Consider the following 23535-nt stretch of genomic DNA (forward strand, 5'->3'; position numbering starts at 1 on the left):
CAGAATCCAATGTCATGAATATAACAGGAATGACCACAAATACATAAATGATTTTTAAAACATTAGAAAGTTTTATGTATAATTGTATACCAAGAAATCTGAAAATCTCTTTAAAATATTGACTATATATGACATAAAATTTGAATGACTAAAGTGAAATGGGAATCAAAAGTGTACCTCTAAAATGTACCTAGCTGAAATGGTTTTTCTGGAGAATCTGTAGCAAAACAAACAGCAGGTGCTTCCACCATTAGGCAGCTACCAAACCCCTGCAACAATGTGGCTTTAGGTAGAGGCACAAGGCAACCTCCATTCCAGGTCTGGTGGGGAACACACTAGGGAAATAAGCATGACAACCTCTTTCTTCCTGACATGCAAACTCCTATTGGCTGAACTCAAATAGAAGCCAGAGGCATGACAGTCTAATCATGTGGCTCATTCTAACAAAGCAGTAGGACAACTGATAAGCTCCATAGTTATTCCATTTGTAATCACCTCTTTTTCTATCATCCAGGTTGTGTTTCTTTTACCTCCTGCTGGTCTCTCAGCCAGTGAGGGATTTTACAGTCTTTACTAGTCTTCGGCTATTCTGTCTCTATCAGTTGCTGCAGTTTTTTTTTTTTTTTTTTTTTTGTCTTTTTGCCATTATCTTGGGCCACTCTCGCGGTATACGGAGGTTCCCAGGCTAGGGGTCTAATCGGAGCTGCAGCCACCGGCCTATGCCAGAGCCACAGCAACGCAGGATCCGAGCGACATCTGCGACCTACACCACAGCTCATGGCAACGCCGGATCCTTAACCCACTGAGCAAGGCCAGGGATTGAACCCACAACCCCATGGCTCCCAGTCAGATTCGCCAACCACTGAGCCACGACGGGAACTCCCACAGTTTTCATTTTAACAAGTATTACTGGGTATGGGGACACTCAAATGAATTCCCTCAGTCCAAAGTATATTCCTCTTTGCCACTGATTAGAAACAACCCAATTTCCCCTTAAGTAACAGGGATCCTTCACTTCTGCAAGGTCAGTGACCATCTTTTCTTCCTATTGATTTAGTCTGAAGACCAAGGCAAGAGGCAAATATGCTGTAAGTGAATTTTTAGGTATAGAAGCAAGAGATACTGATCCGTTGTCACTTACTAGTTCCTTACCCTAAGTATGAGGGCAACAGTTTCTGTCTTATTTAATGCATGTACCATATTCTCTAAAGAAAGAAATCTTACTCTGCAAGTTATAACAAAACAGACACTATTCTAGCAAGTCAGTGGCTTCTGAGTGTTGGAGTACATAGTAAAACACACAAGTAAATTTTGTGAGCAGAGGTTTGTTACCATTAATTCTGCTGCAAATGAGTTTTCTCGTTCAGAAGTAATGCTGTGTGGGTTATAACAACAATTAGGGCATTCTGTAAGTTAAACAACAGTCAGTGTTGGTAGATGTATTGCAATCACTGAGACAAATTCATATCTAGAATATGTATTTGTCTTAGGAGGACAAATTGCAACCAAGACAGCTATATTTTTGTTGTCCTGGGGTATACTGGTTGCCCTATGGAACGTTGCCAAATCATTGCTCTCCCTGGCCCCTGTAGTTGGTAAACTGGGGAATCAATCTGCAAAAGAGATAGTCAGATCAGCCATGATGAGGGAAAGGGCACGTTTTCAGCTTCCTTTCAGCTTCATATGGCTATTTTTTGCATGAGGCAATTCCATAAGCACCACAGTTGCTGGGGAAAAACACTGATTGACACTCATTGGACAAACCATCTTTTCTTCCTGATCGAGAACCTCTTCCATAAGGGATGCCCTCAAATATGTACTAACAAATGGCAAAAAACAGCGTTACATTTTAGCCCCATGCCCAGAAGCACACTGCACATCTCCCAAATGGAATTCCTTGTACCTTGTAAATAACTTTCATTAATTTTGGGGTTTTTTTCCAAGCTTCTGACAGGCCAACTTATCTATTAGTGTTGTGCATGAATCAATATAAATCTACATCAGGCCTTCTCGTCTATCAAAAGAGAACTTCTACTGACCACTGCCTTTAGGCAGCTGCCTGACTGAGGCTTTTTTTTTCTTGAGACGTTCACCTTTGGCAGGTGCCAGCATACCTCGTGATCCCTCTGTAAATCAGGCTACACTTGGTCCTCCTCTCTTAGCCAGCCGCAGGAACTCTGAGATCCTTATAATGAGGACACCAAGGTTTTTGTAGTAAGGCTGGGCTAACGTCTGCCTATTATAATAAGTTTTCTCCATTTGAAAAGAGTGGTGTGCAAGTCAATAAAAACACGTAGCTTAGTATTTTGAGATACCTTCCACATCTACTTGCATCTACCATTGCATACTTCATACATACTTCAGAACACATACTTCATGATGGGGGTTTCAGGTCACATAGTGTTCATAATCATGTTTCTGTCTAATATACTAGCATCTAGAAGCAAACCAACTGTTGCTTTTCAAATGAAGAATAGCCTACACAGAAAAGCATGTTCTTATTAAGAAAACCCAGGGGGCCTCACTAAGATATCCTTATGAAAACTTGGAGACTTGCCAGAGGCTTCCTACAACCTCCCTATCTGCCATAAACACTGCCTACACTTGTTGCAAGAACTTGATCTTGCTCTAGAACTCAGAAAGCCTTGGAGCAACAAAAGTCAAGTGAAACTGACTGTGGGGTGAATAAAATCAAGACTCTAGCCCAATTCCTCAATAATGACACTAAAAGGATTAAGACGGCCACGAGCAAACACTTTTATTTGGAAAATATGGCGCAAGGAAAAGTACCTAAAGGTACAACTCTCTCATTAGTCTGATAAGTTTAAATAAGTCCAGAGACAGGGGAGGGTAAGAAAGACAGGAGATAATGCAAAACTATGAGTGAGTGTGATTACTGGCACATATGCCTGAATCAGGTAAAAAAAACTAGTATTTGAAACATCTGCACTAGCAAATGAACCATCAACCTCTTCTAAGACAGCCTATGACAATGCGTATTAAAACAACCCTTAATCCCCAAATTTCTGCAGGCAAGAAGCAGGCTGATACAACTTCTAAGCAGCCAAAGAATATAGTTTCCATTTTCCTTCTTTAAATACAGCCAGGGATAATTATATTAAAAGGACCAACAGCAAACAATGAACAATGGAAGCCCCTCTCAAGAAGCAGAAGGAGGGCTTTTATAAGGAACAAATATGACATCTTCCCAGTGGGAATTCAGGATTTGTCTGAACCAGTGACTCCTGTGTATTTTCCTCTTTCCAATATTCATTCATATCCAGTGAATATCGTGACAAACATTTCTTTTGTTTGTTTGTTTGAGGAAGTTTTTTTGTTTGTTTGTTTGTCTTGCCACATCCATGACATATGCAAGTTCCTGGATGAGGGATCAAAATCAAGCTAAAAGCTGACCCCATATCCTAACCCCCCCCCCCCATGCTGTAACAGGAACTCCCACTTGGGTTTTTAAAAAAAGGTAGCAGAGAATGCTAATTGGAAATACAAAGAGAATCAAATTAACTCAAAACTTATCACAGACTTAAATGTAAAATGAAAAACTATAAACTTAAAAAAAAAAAAAAACCAACAGAAACACTTTGGGATTTATTTAGGACTAGGCAGAGAATTATTAGACCTGACAACAAAAGGAAAAAAGTGATAAACTGAGCTTCCCAAATTAAGATCTTCTGTTCTGTGAAAAACCCTGTTACAAGATTGAAAAGGATAAGGAACAGACTAGATGACTATTTTCAAAGCCCTATCTGGCAAAGATCTAGTACTTTGGATATAAAACTTTCCAAACTCAACAGTAGAAAATAAACAATCCAGTTAGAAAATGGGTAAGAAACATGAAAAGATACTACAAGAAGGATAAAGATAGCAAGTATGCACAAACAAAGATGCTCAACATCACTAGCCATTAGAAAAATGCAAATTAAAACCATAAGATTTCACTACAACCAATCACAATGGAAAAAATAAAGAAAAATGAATTTTGTCAAAAATTCATTATTTTTTTGTTAGGCAGCAACTCAACAACAACAACAACAACAACAAAAAACAATTGAAAAATGGGCAGAAGACCTAAATAGACATTTCTCCAAAGAAGACATACAGATGCCTGGCAGGCACATGAAAAAATGTTCAACATCACTAATTATTAGAGAAATACAAATCAAAACTACTATGAGGTACCACCTCACACCAATCAGAATGCCCATCATTAACAAATAACAAATCCTAGAGAGGGTGTGGAGGAAAGGGTAACCTCCTTCACGGTTGGTGGTCATGTAAATTGGTACAACCACCATGGAAAACAGTATGGAGGTACCTCATAAAATTAAATACAGAACTACCATATGATCCAGCAATCCCACTCCTGGGCATATATCCAGACAAAAATTTCATTCAAAAAGATACATGCACCCCTATGTTAACTACAGCACTATTCACAATAGCCAAGACATGGAAACAACCTAACTGTCCATCAGCAGATGAATGGGGAGTTCCTGCCATGGCTCAGCAGAAGCAAATCTGCCTAGCATCCATGAGCACACAGGTTTGATCCCTGGCCTTACTCAATGGGTTAAGGATCCAGCATTGCCGTGAGCTATGATGTAGATCACAGATGCGGCTCAGATCTGGCATTGCTGTTGCTGAAGCGTAAGCCAGTGGCTACAGCTCTGATTTGACCCCTAGCCTGGGAACCTCCGTGTGCCATGGGTGCAGCCCTAAAAAGACAAAAAAAAAAAAAAAAAAAAAAAAAACCCCACAGATGAATGGATTAAGATGTGGTACCTATATACAATGGAATACTACTCAGCCATAAAAATGGACAAAATAATGCCATTTGCTGCTACACAGATGCAATTAGAGATTCTCATACTAAAAGAAGTCAGAAAGAGAAGTACAGATACCCTATATCACTTATATGTGGAATCTAAAATATGACCCAAATGAACTTGTATATATATACAACAGAAACAGACTCACAGACCTGGATAGCAGACTTGTGGTTGCCAAGAGGGAGGGAGAGGGAGTGGGATGGACTGGGATTTCGGAGTTAATAGATACAAACTGCTACATTTAGAATGTATAGACAATGAGGCCCTGCTGTATAGCACAGGGAACTACATTCAGTCTCTTAGGATATAGAACGATGGAAAATAATATGAGAATAAGAATGGGTCCCTATGCTGTACAGCAGAAATTGATACAACACTGTAAATCAACTATACTCTAATAAAATTTTTTAAATTTAAAAAAATTAAAAATAAAACAACACAAATAGGGATTTCCCATCATGGTGCAACAGAAACGAATCCGACCAGGAACCATGAGGTTGCGGGTTAGATCCCTGGCCTCGCTCAGTGGGTTAAGGATCTGGCATTGCCATGAGATGTGGCGTAGGTCACAGACATGGCTTGGATCTAGCATTGCTGTGGCTCTGGCATAGGCCGGCAGCAACAGCTCCGATTAGACCCCGAGCCTGGGAACCTCCATATGCCACAGGTGCAGGATTAAAAGGACAAAAAGACAAAAAGACCAAAAAAAAAAAAATATATATATATACAACACAAATAGAAAAAACAAAAACAAAAACAAAACCTAAGTATAGAACTATCATATGACTCAGCAGTTTTATAACTGGGCATCTATCCTAGAGAAATGAAAACTATGTTCACGCTAAAATCTGTACACATGGAGTTCCCTGATAGCCCGGCAGGTTGAGGATCTGCCATTGTCACTGCTATGGCATGGCTTCAATCCCTTGCCAAAGAACTTCTGCATGCTGCTTACACAGCTACAATAAATAAATAAATTTGTAAAGAAAAATCTGTACACAAATGTTCATAACTTTATCTGCAATAGCCAAAAAGCTGGGATCAACCTAGATGTCCTTTAAAAGGTGAGTGGTTGAACAAACCATGGTAATCCATACCATGGAATATTTACTAATTAGCAATAAAAAGGAATGAGCAGTTGATAAACTCAATCCTGATGAGTCTTCAGAGAATTATTCTGAATGAAAACAGCCAATTCCAAAATGTTAATTACCATATAATTACAAAGTACAGTAAAACCTTTAAACATGAAAATGTTATCATGAGGTGATTTATAATGGAAAACATTTAACATGTAAATATTTAACTCTATGAGAATGGTTAAAATATAAAACGGAGTTTTATGCAAGAAAAAGAATGCTCACAATTGCAAACTATGCAAAATATTGCATTAACTCTATAACAGGCGCAATAAAATAGTAAGACAATTCCAAAGTTGTCCTCCTTGAGAAAAAAATAATAATGAATTATTTTTTTCTGTCTACTTCTTAGTTTATCTAAATTGCCAGCAATGGCCAAAAGAACTTTTCTTACCAGAAAAATAATATGTATTAATAAAAATCACAACAAAAGATGGTTAGATTAGCTATAAAATGAAATAATACAAAAGCATAAGTATTCTACAACTTTGTCTCTTTTAATGTATAACAATACTCAATATATATTCTAATTTAAAAAAAAATTAGATATCCATAAGTTCAAAATCTTTTTTCTTTAAAATGTGCACTTGAAAGTGTATGTGTAAATGTGATGTAAAGGTGTATGAATGTTCATGAAGGTTAGTAAGAGTGTGTGAAAATGAGAGTGTTCATCAGTGTGTGTTAATGACTATGTAACATAAAAGTGTAATTATGTGTGGCTATTTGTGAATATATGTATGAATGTGTGTTACCTAGGCTGTGTTATCATAAAAACTTTTATTTCCTTACTTTTTATTCTATAGATGCCATTTTTTCCCTTTTATTACATTTTTGTTTGCATTTTTCTATCTTCTGATTAGCTTCCAAAGGGACATAGCATGTTTAAAATTAGAAGAAAAAAAAATAGGAGTTCCCGTCATGGCGCAGTGGTTAACGAATCAGACTAGGAACCATGAGGTTGCGGGTTCGATCCCTGCCTTTGCTCAGTGGGTTAACGATCCGGCGTTGCCGTGAGCTGTGGTGTAGGTTGCAGACTCGGCTCGGATCCCGCGTTGCTGTGGCTCTGGCGTAGGCCAGTGGCTACAGCTCCGATTCGACCCCTAGCCTGGGAACCTCCATATGCCGTGGGAGCGGCCCAAAGAAATAGCAACAACAACAACAACAACAACAACAACAACAAAAAGACAAAAAGAAGAAAAAAAATAAAGATATTTAAAAAGAGGAAACTTGGCTATTTACTCTCAGAGCACAATTCTGTGTGTATATATATATTTATAAATACATATAAAAATATAAATAGATATAGTTTTTGGCTATGCCTGCAGTGTGCATAAGTTTCCCAGTGAGGCACTGAACCCGTGCCACAGCAATGACAACGCCAGATCTTTAACTGCTGGGCCACCAGGGAACTATGCCCTGGCTATTTAAAAGGCAATATTTTAACATGATCTTTTGTGTGGATCCAATTAAATTTATCTTCTTATCTCATAAAAAGAGTACAATCCTGGAAACATAGCTAATTAAAGTCTTTTCAAATATATTACTTTAAAAGTATTTAGCCAGATTTGGGGGATGTGGCACCTACAAAAAAATATGTATCATATTGAAAGATTTTTAGCTGCTCATATTATCTTGTAACTACCACTGACAAAAACTAAATAAACCAAGAAGGGCAGTTTTTGTACGTTAGTATAGCTGTTTCATAATTATCATGAACTTCATTATTACTCATTGCCATTATTTAATGAGCATTTACCCACACCATGAACTACCTATCTCTGTGTATAATTCCCTATGAGGCAGCAGTTACTATCATCATCGCAATTTATAGTTGAAGAAACTGGTCCAGGGTCACACAGACCTATCATACAGCGCTTGAACAAAAATGTAAACAGTTTTCTCTGACCTTAATATCCCTGCTATACTGCTGCATACTTTCACTCAATGCAATGGGCTAACAGCATTAAAATAAAAGAGAAAAAAATACATAAAACAGACACTGGCTAATTTGTGTATTTTTAAAATAATGACTAAAAAAATAGAATTTCCTCATTTCTTTCTTGCTACAAACCACATTTTTACCAACCTTTCTGAGGAAGCTAAAAAAAAACCTTGCTTAATCATTACCTGTCATATATTACATCTGCTTAGACTCAAACTGTGGTCTGTGATCCACTTGACTGCTCCATCAGAGCATTTACTTTTATTTCATATATGAAGATAAATGAGGGTAATCACTACTAACAATCAAAAAATAATTCTGACACTTTAGTACCACCTTAAAAGTGCAGAAGATACATAGTGAAATCAGTGTTTTAGCAAGTGATTAAGATGAAAACCAAACATAGAATATCAGCGCATTTTGCTATTTCTGAACTTGCTTCTCATTTTAGCTTCCTTTTTCATGTTGCAAATTTTCCAGATCCCAAATTTTACCCATATAGATCATTTACAGCAAATAATTTTTGCCTCTGATAATTTAACAGAATTCTGCCCAAGTCAGTGGGCAAAAGAAAAGAAAATATGCCATTATTCTTCATGGAGTACATTTATTCCATAAAGCCAAGTTTACGGAAAATGTGAAAAGAGAAATCCAGACTGCCTTTATCTGCCATTACCTACTCTTACTGCCTTCTATGGAAGAAAAATCATCAGACTCTTAATATGCCTCCACTGAAGGGATTCATTCTTTCTTTTACATATTTGACAACTCAACAAACATTTCTCAAGTATCTATTGTCCATCACATGTTGTTCTAAGTGTTGGCCATAAAGACGTTTCTAAATTGAACAAGGGCTTCAAAAATCACATACTTAGATGTAAGACAGCATTGAGCAGATTTCCCCAAAGTCTGTTCACTGAAACACTTATCTGTAAAGGAAAATGTAAAGTGAGTAGTGGAAGCAAGGTAAAAGGAACGAGCATACCAATGGAATTCCTTGGTCAGTAAGTTCAGAACTCTACATTTCACATTCCCTAACCAAAGGGTCACACAACGCATTCACTTTCACACTGATGGAACAAGATACCTCTCTAACCTTCACCTTTTCAAAAATTAATTGAACTAGGAACACAGGTTTAACAGACCGTGAATAGCTGAGAAACTGTGCTCTGCAGATCATATTTTGGGAAAGGCTGGGACATAACTTTTTCTTGCTCAAGGCCGTGGATTTCTAGATTTGTATCTATCTGCAAACTACAGCTGTGGTTTGCAGTTTCTGCTAACATCTCATTGATACATGTTTTCCTATTTGTTTTTCTCTGTGAGTTTCCTCTATTTCAGAAGTTTGGTCATTTGAATTTCGACAAAACTGACTACACTAAGGTATATAGTATTTCATGATGGTTGTGAAACTCTTATTTTAAAGGAAAATATAAAGCAATAACTCTAAAATGAAGTCTTTCTATCTATGCCCACAATTGACCTGACAAAACAAGTTAAAATTTAAACTGTACACATATTTCCCAAGTGAACTGTTAAAATCATTTGGGAAATTTTTTAAAATATAAGCTTTTGAGTCCTACTCCAGACTTACTTGCTGGAGACCACTGAACAGCTGAACTCCGCAGAAGGCAAATAGCTGTGGACACAGAGTTCTAAAGTAGAGGGTCTCCTTCAAAGACAGGATATTCATGTTATTCTATAAACAACTGCACTAGGTCCTAAGGGTACCCCCCTTGATATCACTAAGAAGATAACCTCGTCATTGCCTAGGCCTATTCTTGCCCACAAATCTTGTCACCTTCCTTAATCCTACCAATACTAATCTGGTCACCTTCTGCAGTAATCTCATCACCTTCCTTAATAAAAGTCATGTGGGCTAAAGCCTAGGCACCTTTGGTTCTGTGGAAACAGAGTGTCCCCTGGTCCCCCACTTTCTAAATGTAAAGTAGTCTTGTGTGTTTTGTTATATCTCGCCATTCCTCTTCCAGGATTCCTCATTTCCCTTCAGCGCTGGACACGGCACTTACTGAATTAGTATCTCTATGAGGCATTAAATAAGGGTAGCAACCATCCAGGATAATTCATAGTATTTAGAAAGTTTGGGGGACAGTAAAGTGCCTCTGATATTAAAAATTGTGATAGTTTATGTTTTGTTTTATGGGGTTTTTTGGCCACTCCACAGCATGTGGAATTCCTGGGCCACAGATCAGATCTGAGCCACAGCTGTGATTTATGCCACAGCTGCAGCAACACTGGATCCTTAACCCACTGTGCTGGGCAAGGGAATCAAACCTGTGTCCTGGTGCTCCAGAGATGCCGCTGATCCTGTTGTGCCACAGCAGGAACTCCAAAAATTGTGATAGTTTCATCTGGAGTACTAGTTATCTCTAGCTCTTTTACTGTGTGTATTTAATTTAAAATTTTTTCAATAATTTGTTTTATTACACTATTGTATCTTTTAACCTGAGAAATCACCTCTCCTCTTTATTTCATTACAGTAAAATTTAAATATAAGAAAAATAAGTGTGATTTCTATAAGGAAGAAGCAATATCAAGAAGCAAGAACACTCAGAGACCAAGCAAAATTAAAGCATCCTTTTTGAATTGGTAGCTGAAAGACTCTACGACTCTTGGCCCTCTGTACTCTCCAATCTAGGCAAGCATTCCATGATTTAAAAAAATGCAACAACAATGAAAAACCTTACAAATAGAAGACAAAGATAAAACAGTAACTAAAAATTAAATCCAACTTTGAGTCCTGCTCTAACCATTTTCCTAGTTCAACTTTTTTGGGGAGTCGCTCTGTGTAAGCAAAGTCCTTTGATGCAGAAATCTCTGTGAAATACCATTTCTAAAACATTAGAAATTTAGTGATGAAGCAAATGGCAAGTGTTGAGAGCTACCTCTTTTTGAGAGTAAAGAATGGAAAAGAGAAACAAGAAAATAATACAGCTTAGGAAAACTGATCCAACCATTAGTCAATAAAGAAAAAGGGCTTTACTGGATTTAATAATTACTTCTCTACAAGCCCTAAGTATTTACTAATCACCTCCATCCTAAAGTCTCAATGAAAAGAAAAAAGTATTTTGCTTAGAAACATTAAACTAACACTCATCCAAAGGAAATTAAAAAGTGCTTGGAAGAAGATAAATAAATCTTTACTATATAACATTTTATTTATTACATTTTTAAAAATACTTAGAAGTTATATTAAAATATATGTTATATTAATGGTTGTTAAAATATATCAAAAGTAATGATTTACTTGAAAAGGTTTTATGACATTATTCTATTTTCAGGTTAATGTATACCAAATTTAGCCCTTTGAAGCATTCATTAATTTCCCTTAAATTTAATTCTTTCTTTTGTGTGTGTATCCAATAAAAACAAACAAAACTTCCCTATGATGTTATTACCTCCATTCAAAGTTAGATAAGCTCCTCTAACCCTTATGTCTCCATTAAAACTTCCCCTAAATAATACTTTCTCAAACCTACTTAAATTTATTTAAAGAACAATAGAAAATTCAAGCTGTTTCCACATATTCTTTTCTACCTTTTTGCTAACTCTTAACCTCCTTTTCTGTTATTCTCACACCTGTGGAAATTACATATGCTTATCATATTTCACATTTTGTTATCTTCTACTTACTATATTACTTTAATCTCCTTTTATAGAGATCATCTCATCCAAGCTGAGCCCCGACTTTGGTTTCCCTCAAGTTCAAAATAAACAGTAACAACAACAAAAAAAAAAAACATACTGAGTTCCCACTGTGGCTCAGTGGTTAAAGAATTCGACTAGGAACCATGAGGTTGCGGGTTCGATCCCTGGCCTCGCTCAGTGGGTTAAGGATCCGACATTGCAGTGAGCTGTGGTGTAGGTCGCAGACACAGCTCAGATCCTGAGTTGCTGTGGCTGTGGCATAGGCTGGCAGCTACAGCTCCGATTAGACCCCTAGTCTAGGAACCTCCGTATGCCGTGGGTGCAGGTCTAGAAAAGACAAAAAAAAAAATTCAAGGAAATAATATATTAATTTTCTCAATGTCAGTTTCAAATTAAATTACATGTACAATTTCAATTAATAATATGATTTCTTAAATATTCAGTCTTCTGCATTCTCCTTAGAAAACTGGACAAATAACACAGATTTTCAGTTACAGGATCCCCTGTTTTCAAAAGTGGATTAATTCACTTGAGCAGACGAGTTACTGTGTTTTAACGATAATACAGACTATTAAAATTGGCTATGTGAAATTAGGGAATAAATGGTTTAAATTCATAAAAATATTGAAATTTTCAATATACCTAATTAACCTACTATGAGTAATAATTTTTTAAATATTGAATAAAACAAAACTAATATTAATTTTAGCTGTTATTGACCATCTATGAGAGCACTAAAAAGTCGTCACTTCACCTCTTGTCCTAAGGTTCTTCATTGTAAAACAACAGTTTTACAATTTCTAACATTCCTTCTGTTTGCAAATGTTCAGGTTTCTTTACATACGTAATGTAATTTCAGTCCCGAGCTTTGTATCTGTTATACTATAAACACCTGCACACACACAAACACAAACACACTACAATGAAATCTCTATTAAAGAAAATGTTCATGAAAAAAAGTGTAAAAATTTCAAAATATCAACCAGACATTTTCATACAACGACTGTGGGAGGGTAATGGTATACCCCTTCCTAAAAATCAGTGTGACATTATCTCTCAAAAATTACAATGAGGGGAGTTCCCGTCGTGGCGCAGTGGTGAACCAATCGGACTAGGAACCATGAGGTTGCGGGTTTGGTCCCTGCCCTTGCTCAGTGGGTTAACGATCCGGCGTTGCCATGAGCTGTGGTGTAGGCTGCAGATGCGGCTCAGATCCCGCATTGCTGTGGCTCTGGCGTAGGCCAGTGGTTACAGCTCCGATTAGACCCCTAGCCTGGGAACCTCCATATGCTGCAGGAATGGCCAAGAAATAGCTAAAAAAGACAAAAAAAAAAAAAAAAATTACAATGAGGAAGCCCTTCAAGCCAATATTTTCATTTCTAGGAATGAAGACTAAAGAATGACTTGCACATTTACATAAGCAAATATGTCTAAAGATAATGCTGCAACAGTACAGTAGATATATATACCATGCAGTTCACACTTAAGTCCAAACCTGAATTCTTAATTTCCACTCCTAATTCTGTTCTACTAAGCCTATCACATTCTAATAAATGACTCAAGTTGGTCAAGCCAAATATGAATGAGTCATTATTCATTCCTTCTTTCTAATCAATCCACTAGAAAGTCCCTTCTCTTTTTTTCCTTTAATATACATTGAAAATCAGTCACTCCTCTAGATCTCTAGTGTTACCCACCCAATAACACCTTTACTGCTCACCTGAACTACAGTAAAAATCTCCTGGGCAGGAGTTCCCGTCGTGGCACAGTGGTTAACGAATCCAACTTGGAACCATGAGGTTGAGGGTTTGATCCTCGGCCTTGCTCAGTGGGTTAAGGTTCCAGTGTTGCTGTGAGCTGTGGTGTAGGTCGAAGATGAGGCTCGGATCCTGAGTTGCTGTGGCTCTGGCATAGGCCAGTGGCTACACCTCTAACTAGACCCCTAGCCTGGGAACCTCCATATGCCACAGAAGTGGCCCTAGAAAAGGCAAAAAGACAAAAAAAAAAAAAAAAAAAATCTCCTGGTTAATTTCCTCCCATTTACTCTTATCCCTCAGAACAAGAAAAGTCAAAGGATCATTTAAAAACTGAAATAAGATCATGTGCTTTCCTGTGTAAAACACTCTCAGGACTTCCCATTGCATTTAAAGGAAAATCCAAATGCCTTACACTGAGATCTACCTGCCTCTCAAGTTCATCTCGCACCACATTCCTCCTTGCTTAGCTCATGCTGGCCAAAAGCGACAATTTCTAAAACCTACCATACTGTTCTCTGCTCTAAGGCCTTTGACCATTTTTTCTCTGGCCTGGAAACCATCTTCCAAAGCTAGCTCTTCATTATCCAGTTTTTATCACAATAGCCTTCCCCTGCCCCAGTACACTATTACTTCACAGGATTTATTCACATATACAGTCTTCAGTTATCAGCTATCCTGGCTTCACTCTTCAGTTATCTTGTTTGTTTATTTTGTATTTCCTCCTACTAGTATACAAAACCCAGACGGCATGTAACTATTTCACTGCTGTTATTTCAGCACCATGCACAGTTAACATTAATAAATATGCACTATATGAATGGCAGAATAACATAAAGGCAATCTAAGTTTTTCCTTGTTATTTGCCACATATAAGCTTTTATTTAAATTATGCCAATGTAGTGTAAAAGTTTTACATACAGATCAGCCAATTCCTCTATTTAATCTACGTCAACTAAAATAAGGAAAAATATCAATATGAATTTGCTGAAAACCTGCACAATATACAATAATGTACTAAAAGTTTATCGTTTAGGGTGTTCTCATTGTGGCACAGGGAAAACAAATCCGACTAGTATCCATAAGGATGCGGCTTCGATCCCTGGGCTCGCTCAGTGGGTCAGGTATCTGGTCTTGCCATGAGCTGTGGTGTAGGTCACAGACACAGCTCAGATCCCCCGTTGCCGTGGCTGTGATATAGGCTGGCAGCTAGCTCAACCCCTAGCCTGGGAACTTTCATATGCTGCAGGTACAGCCTTAAAATAAATAAATAAATAAATAAATTAAATTAAATAAAAGTTTATAGTCTAGCTTCAGCAATCCTCTTGGCTTCATCTCTGGTCACACACACACAGCTTAATTGATGGCCAGTTCCCTTTGGGAATTATAAATTGTTCAGATTCACTGCAACTCAACATGTGTATGGCAAGAAATGAAGCTAAGAAGACTGCTAAGGGCAGTTCAGGCTTTTGCACTGAAGTAGGTGTTTATGTTTCAGTTTATAGAATCAAAGATTTTTTTAACAAAGTCTGGATACTTTAAGAACAAGCAGGGCATCTGACCAACTGGAACACTGAGGGATTAGACTCAGTACAAAGATTACCACCTAGTCACTATAAACACAGTATTTTTGCTGTCATAGAATCAGTTTTGTATTTCTCATGTGACAAACTAAAATTGAGATTTTCCATTACCACTAATATTTCAAAGATAGTATACTAAAGCCTACAGGTATATTCCTAAAACTACCCCAGAGAAAGTATGTGAAGTTGGCCTGATAAAATCTTGTGGAATTTTAAATACACTAGAATCAAATAACTGTTCTTTCTACTGATAACACATTTACCTTATCACATTCATTCCAAACTGTCCCACATTTTTAAAACATCCTGTCTTAATCCATATGCTTGCATATTCTATTTTTATTTCCAAAATCAAGTCTGCTTAATTAATTAGTACACTGCTAAAACCATGTTGCATGATATATACTTTGCTATTAAAAATATTTTCCTGGAGTTCCCGTCGTGGCTCAGTGGTTGGCGAACCCAACTAGCATCCATGAGGACATGGGTTCGACCCCTGGCCTCACTCAATGGGTTACAGATCTGGTGTTGCAGTGAGCTGTGGTGTAGGTCACAGACGTGGCTCAGAGCCCATGTTGCTGTGGCTGTGACGTAGGCCAGCGGCTACAGCTCCAATTCGGCCCCTAGCCTGGGAACCTTCATGTGCCACTTGTGCAGCCCTAAAAGACAAAAAGTCAAAAATAAAATAAAATAAAATATCTTCCTATTTGTTGCTTTTCTAAGATTGGGAAATAATCTTGGAAAATGTTAACACTTTAATATTAATTTTCAATATGAATACACATATAACCATCTTAATCCTTTTTTTTAATGGTAATAAAATAATGCCTATCGTGCAGTAGGCTCCAGTTCTCCCTTTTTCTTGCTATAAGCGTTTTCCTCACTAACATCTCAAAGCTTCTGATTTTGCAGCCCTCTGATTTTATTTCAATATTTGTTATTAAAAGTCTCAGGAAGGACAAAAGTTAAAGTCTACTTTATTAGTACATTCCTCTGGCTCTACCATAATTGTTTTTCCATTAAAAAGGATTCTTCGGGGAGGGAAAAGAAAGAAATATAAATAATCAAACTTATTTCCTGTGCCTTTAAATAATATACCGACCAGAACAACACTTTAGGTAACTCATGAAGTTCTATGTCTCTAAACTAGACGGTCAAAAATGAAGGTAGTTTCAGTTCTCAGAAAGAGCTCCACTTCTATAACTCTCTTTCTCAAATCGGGAGTCAACAAGTCAGTGGTACAGAGCTATGAGTACAGCAAATGAAATCACAAAGGGAAGAACTAGAGATCTTAAAACCCCAATGAAGTCACACTACCTGTAAAGTAAAACAGGCCATGTCTTTTTTGAGGAAGCTTCTGTGTAATATGGGGAATGAGTATTACATGATTAAAAACTTGGAGACCCCCTGAGGCAATGAATAATGCACCATCTGCCTCTATAATCTCCTACTTCACACAATTCACATCATAACAAAGCAGCGAGTAATGGAGGAGACTTAAGCCCCTACCCTTCTTACCATACCAGTGAGTCGAAACATAGAACTAATGACCTAGTTTCATACCACATCTTAAATGAAAAGAAACAAAAACACAATAGAACTTACCTTCAAAAAGGGACCCCAATTGGTATCTTCCACTAAAAAATTTTGGCAATGAAAACACAAGTGCTCCCAGTCCTAACATAAAGGATGCAAAGGCAAGCCATCTTGGTTTGTGTCCTCTTTCACCAATGTATGATACAAATAAAGACAACAAGCAAAATGAGATATCATAGCTTGACGATATCAAGCCTGTCAGGGAACTCTTCAATTCGTAGCGCTTCTCAATAGTGGAAATGCTAATATTTACTAGGCCATTTACTACAATACCTAAAAGAGAAAAGAGGAAATTTATGTGCATTATTACAACTTTACTATACGGATTATGATTATTAACACGACATACAAAAGTTTGTTTTTTAACTCTGACTTTTTTTTTTAGGGCCACACCTGTAGCATATGAAAGTTTCCAAGCTAGGGGTCTAATTGGAGGTACAGCTACTGACCAACACCACAGCCACAGCATCGCAGGATCCAAGCCTCATCTGCGACCTACACCACAGCTCACGGCAATGCTGGATTGTCAACCCACTGAGCAGGGCCGGGGATCAAATTCACATCCTCATGGATACCAGTTGGGTTCTTAACCTACTGAGCCACAACAGAAACTTCTCTTCTGATATTTTCAAATGTTCCAATTTTAAAAGTCTCAAAGTTTCAAAGCTAAACAACCCAAACACATCTCCTTACAAACCACTTTGCTTTTAAAGTATACGCACTTGTGAACTTTCAGATGTTAAATCAAATTGATGCTTGTCACATACTGAATTACAGCTAATTTCATTTTTTCTTCAATAACAAACAAAAAGTCAGACTGGTAAAGTCTCATGAAGCTGGTTCAATAGAGAATTTCCAAGTATAGCATATTCCCATGTACTAGCAAAAGTACAAAATGTACAGGTGACTAAGGAGGTCAAATACTTAAAACTACTCAAATTACTCAATCTTTAAACATTTATAACATGAGATCCTTGTCTTGAAAAAAGGGAAATTGAGTTCTCAAACATCATTTTTCCTTTGAACACTCTTAGAGACATTAAAGTTACCATTTAAAACTTTCTGGGGCAAAACCAAATATAAGCTAAAAGTCTTATTTCAACCACTGGCATTCTAAATTATAGGCAAAGTAACAGAAAAAAAACTTATACTTCATTTGCTCATTATAACTATGATAAAGGAATATAAGGTAAAAAAGGAAAAGCTGGTAGTTCCTATCATGGCTCAGTGGAAACGAAATCTGACTAATCCGTGAGGATGCAGGTTCAATCCCTGGCCTCACTCAATGGGTTAAGGATCCAGTGTTACTATGAGTTGTGGTGTAGGCCAGTGGCTAGAGCTCTGATTTGACGCCTAGCCTGGGAACCTCCACATGCCTCAAGTGAGGCCCTAAGAAGGAAAAAAAAAAAAATTAAAAAAAAAGGAAAAAGCTGGACCACCAATTTTGACTGGTTTAACAAAACTGTCCTGTTTGGATATAGATTAAATTTACAGAAGTTTAAACACTATAAACTGAATATGAAAAGCACCTGATCAAATTTCAAAAATCTTAACTGGTTGTTCCTTTTACTTAAGAAGTTACCATGAACTGATTTCATTCATTAATTAACAGAATGTATCCAAACCATTATCTTCATAATCTCTTCAAATTTTGCTTTACCAAGACTATTAAAAAAGTATTTCAGGAGGAGTTCCCATCGTGGCGCAGTGGTTAACGAATCCGACAAGGAACCATGAGGTTGTGGGTTCAATCCCTGCCCTTGCTCAGTGGGTTAACGATCCCGCATTGCCGTGAGCTGTGGTGTAGGTCGCAGACGCGGCTCGGATCCCGCGTTGCTGTGGCTCTGGTGTAGGCTGGTGTCAACAGCTCCGATTAGACCCCTAGCCGTGAACCTCCATATGCTGCGGGAGCAGCCCAACAAATGGCAAAAGACAAAAAAAAAGTATTTCAGGAGCGCCTGACCTGGCTCAGCGACAATGACCCTTACCAGTATCCATAAGGATGTGGGTTCCATCCCTGGACTGGGGATCCAGCATTGCCGTGAGCTGTGGTATAAGTTGGATCCTGCATTGTTGTGGCTGTGGCCAACAGCTGTAGCTCCAACTTGAACCCTACCCTGGGAACTTTCATATGCTGCACCTGCGGCCCTAAAAAGCAAAAAAAAAAGGAAATGTATTTCATGAAAATTTATACAACTTTTGAAAGTCCTAACATGATTTTTACTTTTATGCCAATTTAATAAATCTATAAGCCAATTTATAATTCTTAATATTTTAAGACAAAATTTCTGAAGTACCTAGGAGTGATATATTTATAAGGAGATAAGACTATTTTAGATTTTGAAAACTTCTCACCCAAAAATCAACTCCCTAACACCCTTGCCACACTGATTAAAAGTTAGTCATTAGGATTGATTGCCTTTATGGTAAAACTTTTCTGAAAATGTAAATTTGCAAACTCTTGTGCAAATATAGCACTTTAAACCTACGATCCCAATGCAAATTTGTACTACATAAGTTCCAAGAAGTCTGCTTAAAAAAAAAAAAATTTCATGAAACACTGCATGCTATGTTTCCTATTGTAAATGCATGAAGAGGGGAAGCACATTAGGAAATCCTGTTTATCTTTGAGAAGTGCTGGGTTAAGTAAACACACTTGACAAGTTTTAGGGTTTGTTTGTTTGTTTGTTTTTAGGGCTGCACCTGCGACATATGGAGGTTCCTAGGCTGGGGTCAAATCATCAGACCTGTACCCACCAGCCTATATGACACAGCCAAGCAACACAGTATCCAAGCCATGTCTGCAGTCTACACCACAGCTCAGGCAATACCAGATCCTTAACCCACAGAGCAAGGACAGGGATCAAACCTGTGTCCTCATGGATACTAGTCAGGTTTGTTAACCATTGAGCCATGACAGGAACACCCTGGGTCTTTTTTTTTAATCAATTAATCACCTATTAACATATCATGGAAATGGCCTTCCCAAGGGTCATTTTTGAGAAACAGCATAATAATGTTTTCAGTCATTCAAACTTAAACTGAAATAAGAATTAACTTATGGGGTCATTCTAATCTCATTTTATACTTCTTAAATTGGAGAGTTCTAGTTAGAGTAGCTCCAGGCTAACCTTGAGACATTTTTCTATGAATATGCAAAATTACATATTCTGGAATAATACTGAAATTCCAGAACACATTTTAAGATGAAACAAGAAATTTTTTACTTGTGTTCAATTTCTTTGAACTTTGTATTCTTTTGACACTAAGATGCTTCATAATCACTGATCTTGGACAACTAAAATCAAGATATTGAGAGAAAGCATCTTTGGTGGGGACCAGAAAGGTGGAAAAGGAAGTAACACCTGAGCACAAAATTGTCCCTAGAAGAGCTGCAGGTGACTAGCAATCAACAAATATTTACTCAGCACCTAACCTGTGCAGGGACACTGAGTTCCTTTGAGACAGTGTAGCAGGAATAGGAACAGGAAAAATATATTTAGATTTAGTCTTCTGGTAATCTTAAAAAAAAAAAATTTCCAGCCCTCCTCTTCCCCAATTTTTTTTTTTTGGGGGGGGGATTACATTTCTTTCAATCAATCCTTCACTGCCTCTTTACAACTTTAAACTATGACTCAAATGACCAAAAAATATATACATACCATCAAATTCTAACTAATTTTCAACATGTCCTTCAAGGTGCTCAACTTTAATGCCACCCTCCTTGTCACCTTACTGTAACTTCCCATTTCTTTCATTCTCTGCGTGTCTTCTTCCCTGAAACCCATTGTCGTTCTACCCTACTACTCACGCCTCCAAATCAGGCTTAGATTGCAAACTCCTGTGGGTATAAACCTGGATTTTATCAGTAACTCCCCAGGGCATCTAATGCTCCGGGGGGGGGGGGCGGGGGGAGACAGATAAACGAGGTTAAAACGCCTTGCCAGTTAACGCCTAAAGCCTTTTCTGATTTACTCTCTGGGCTCTATTTGTGCCTCCAAAACACTAAAACTATACTCACAAAACATGAATTCGTAGGTCTACTCTACTGTATCTTTTTTTTTTTTTTTTTTTTTTGGTCTTTTCATCAGAGCTGTAGCCACCAGCCTAAGCCAGAGCCACAGCAACTCGGGATCCAAGCCGCATCTTTAACCTACACCACAGCTCTCGGCAACGCCGGATCCTTAACCCACTGAGCAAGGCCAGGGATCGAACCGGCAACCTCATGGTTCTTAGATTTGTTAACCACTGAGCCACGACGGGAACTCCTCTACTGTATACTTTCAACAACTTTTCCTTTGAGAACCACGCTACCCTCAACTGCAATTTTATTAATTCTTCTGTTTCAGAAATAATGTAAAAACATTCCTTTAATAAAAGGCTTTAGCAAAATGTATGCGTTTTGTACAGTGGACACCTCCCCTCTCCCCGCGCAGCTCGCCCTGACCAAACGTTTCCCCCAGGAAACATCCAGTACTTTCCATCTTCTTTTCAGAAATCGAATCTCCAAGACTGAAGTAGAACACTAAAGATAAAGAGCTAGTATGCCAAGTTTTAACTGTTGCGATAAAACAGAAGCCAAAATGTATAAGCCTGAATCTGCATGGCCAACGTCGGTGCGAGCGAGCGCTTGCAAAACCCAAGTCTGGGGCCACATCGCGGGGCTGACGACCACAGGGGCTCGGACCCGCCGCGCACCTGCCCTCTCCTCCCTGCCGGCTTCCGCGCGCTTCCTCGCCCTCAGCTCGCCCCTGTGCCTCCTGGAGCCGGCCTGGGACCTTACCTTGCGTGAGGGCCAAGAGGCAGTAGTGAAACAGAAAGCCCCGGGGTGTGTTGCAGCGCTGGAAACACTGGGGTTGGAAGTTGCCCCACCCGCAGGGCCCCTCCTCAAACTCGGACTGTGAGACTGGCCCGGACCCCTCCTGGGAGCCGGGGGTAGTTACTGAAGACAGAGGTAGGTCCGGGGACTTCTGAGGCTCCTGAGGCTGCGAATCCTCTCTCCGGGTCAAGACAGAGACCTCGACATGAGACGGCGATGGAACCAAACGGCGCGGGGTGTCTGGGCTGGAAGCAACGAAAGCCGGGTTGTCGATGCCTTTGGAGCCCTTCATGATCAGGATGGGTCTTCCCCACTCTTGTGCGTCGGAGGGGCAAAAACCCGGGTCCCTCTTTGGCTCCTCCTCCGGGCAGGTGGCAGCGCCCCCTTGTGGGAAGACTTCCCGCCTGTGGGTCGTCCCTCTTCAGGGGCCGCAGCCGCTGCTGGGACCCTCTTCCGCGATTTCGCGGCCGCCCGCTGCGCGGAGCGCGAGCTTCTGACCCCTCTGGCTGTGTGATTGGCCCTAGGCCGCGCCTCACCTGTCGCTGCCCTGGCCAACAGGAAAGAGCGGCGTGGGCGTGCGGCCCTGAAGCCGCCAGAGGAGGAGGAGAGGCCCCCCAGTCCACCGCCCTCCTTCCCAGAGCCCAAGGACCAAGGACCAAATAGAGATTGTTTTGGGGCCCTAAAGCTCCCCCTGGGAGCTGCCAGCAAAGCTGTAAACAGTTGCATCAGGAGATCTTCAAGAAAATAATCAGCGGTTTTCTCACTTACTGCTTACCAAACCAGGCTAGGTCTGGACTCCAAGAGTCAAGTGGTTACAGGTACAATACTTTGGATTCCATGAGCATGGTGGTAACACTTTTTACCTGTCACTTTCCCTAGAAATGGAAATCCTCACCCACCCTTCATCACAACAGTCATTAGCATCACAACATAACCACCTTTTAGCTTTCACTTCCCCAAAAGTGAAGGAGTAGAAATTAAGAAACTTTAAAACCATATGTATACAATACTTTTTCGATTGTACACTGCATATCTTAAGATTAGGAATGCTGATACTCATGTAAATAATTTCTACCTGTGAATAAGAAAAACACTTTAATGAACACCATTATGCTAACTGTAGTTACAATTCATTTATTCATCAAAACATTTAGTTTTTGAGTGCCAAACATGTTCTGTTTTGGGGTACAAGAGTGCCATAAAAACCAACAACACCCCTACCCTGTGGTGCTTACATTCTAATGCGAGACAGACAATTAGTAATAAATATGTAACACATCTCTACAAATGCTATGGAGAAAAGTAAAGCTGGGACAGCCTGGAAAATGTGTGTTGGGGGAAGGGAAATAATTTGATTCAATTCTAAATAGGGTGGTTAGGGAAGGTCTCATTGAGAAGGTGACATCTAAGCAAAGACCTGAAGGAGGTAAGTAAGGGAGCCATTCTCTCCCAAAGATATACTAATACATCCCAGAGTAATGTATTTTAAACAAAAACATTTTTAAAACTGTATATCCTCTATATCGCAATCTTGGAATGTTGCTCTTTTTCTAAACAAATTGTTTATTCCAATAAGGAACATAATAAAAACCACAAATATTTTCTTTTGGCTACATAGTCAGGGCTACATACCCAAAGCTATTATGCTTCATGAGACTGCAGATTGCTAAGGAACTTACTTCCTCAAATTGAATTGTTGGTTATAAAACATCTCAAAAAATATATCTGAACTATCCTAAGCCAAGTTACTAGAGGTCTCGGATGTTACTGGATACTACAGTGCTGTACATCATTTTCAATACATTAGTATTATTCATTTACAAGGGTTCTTTCACTGAAAGTTAGAGTACTTCACTAAATATTAATAAATCATGCTATCAAGTTCTAGAGATAGTTTTCAAGTCTTCCTATCCTCATTTAACCCCAGGCTGATTGCCTGCCCAAGATTCTAAATTTGGTGCTAATACTTCTCAAATAGCAATGATTTGATAGCATATGATGGTCATATCCTTGAGTAGCCTTAAACCCAGAGAAGAGAATATGGTGATGGAAAGTTTACCTCTCATCCTGAAACAAGATTTTTTTATTTATTAGAACCACAGACAGTAGGCTCACTTAAATTGGCTTAGGGGAATGTCTTTCAAACACTGTTACTTCTTAATGAAATAAATTAGAATTCAGAAGAA

At 38.6% G+C, this 23535-nt stretch overlaps 2 protein-coding genes across 2 annotated transcripts in view; both read right to left on the bottom strand.

Moving 5' to 3' along the window:
- SLCO4C1 (solute carrier organic anion transporter family member 4C1) overlaps positions 1-21813 on the bottom strand; it is a 72342-nt gene extending 50529 nt beyond the window's left edge. The window contains exons 1-2 of the mRNA XM_003480882.4: positions 21314-21813; positions 16540-16803 (exon numbers count right to left, since the gene is read on the bottom strand). Coding sequence (XP_003480930.1) covers positions 16540-16803; positions 21314-21641 — 592 coding nt within the window. The 5' untranslated portion in view covers positions 21642-21813. The remainder of the gene's footprint in view (positions 1-16539; positions 16804-21313) is intronic.
- On the bottom strand, positions 20610-22258 carry LOC110255325. Its single transcript, XM_021084550.1, has one exon. The coding sequence runs from the start codon at positions 22073-22075 to the stop codon at positions 21644-21646; it is 432 nt and encodes a 143-aa protein (XP_020940209.1). The 5' UTR covers positions 22076-22258; the 3' UTR covers positions 20610-21643.

Source organism: Sus scrofa, chromosome 2, assembly GCF_000003025.6.
Source record: "Sus scrofa isolate TJ Tabasco breed Duroc chromosome 2, Sscrofa11.1, whole genome shotgun sequence".
In the NCBI taxonomy this organism is placed as follows: domain Eukaryota; kingdom Metazoa; phylum Chordata; class Mammalia; order Artiodactyla; family Suidae; genus Sus; species Sus scrofa.

Bases quoted from the DNA above. Each gene is read 5' to 3' on its own strand.
- LOC110255325 (XM_021084550.1), bottom strand. From the start codon at position 22,075: ATGCAACTGTTTACAGCTTTGCTGGCAGCTCCCAGGGGGAGCTTTAGG.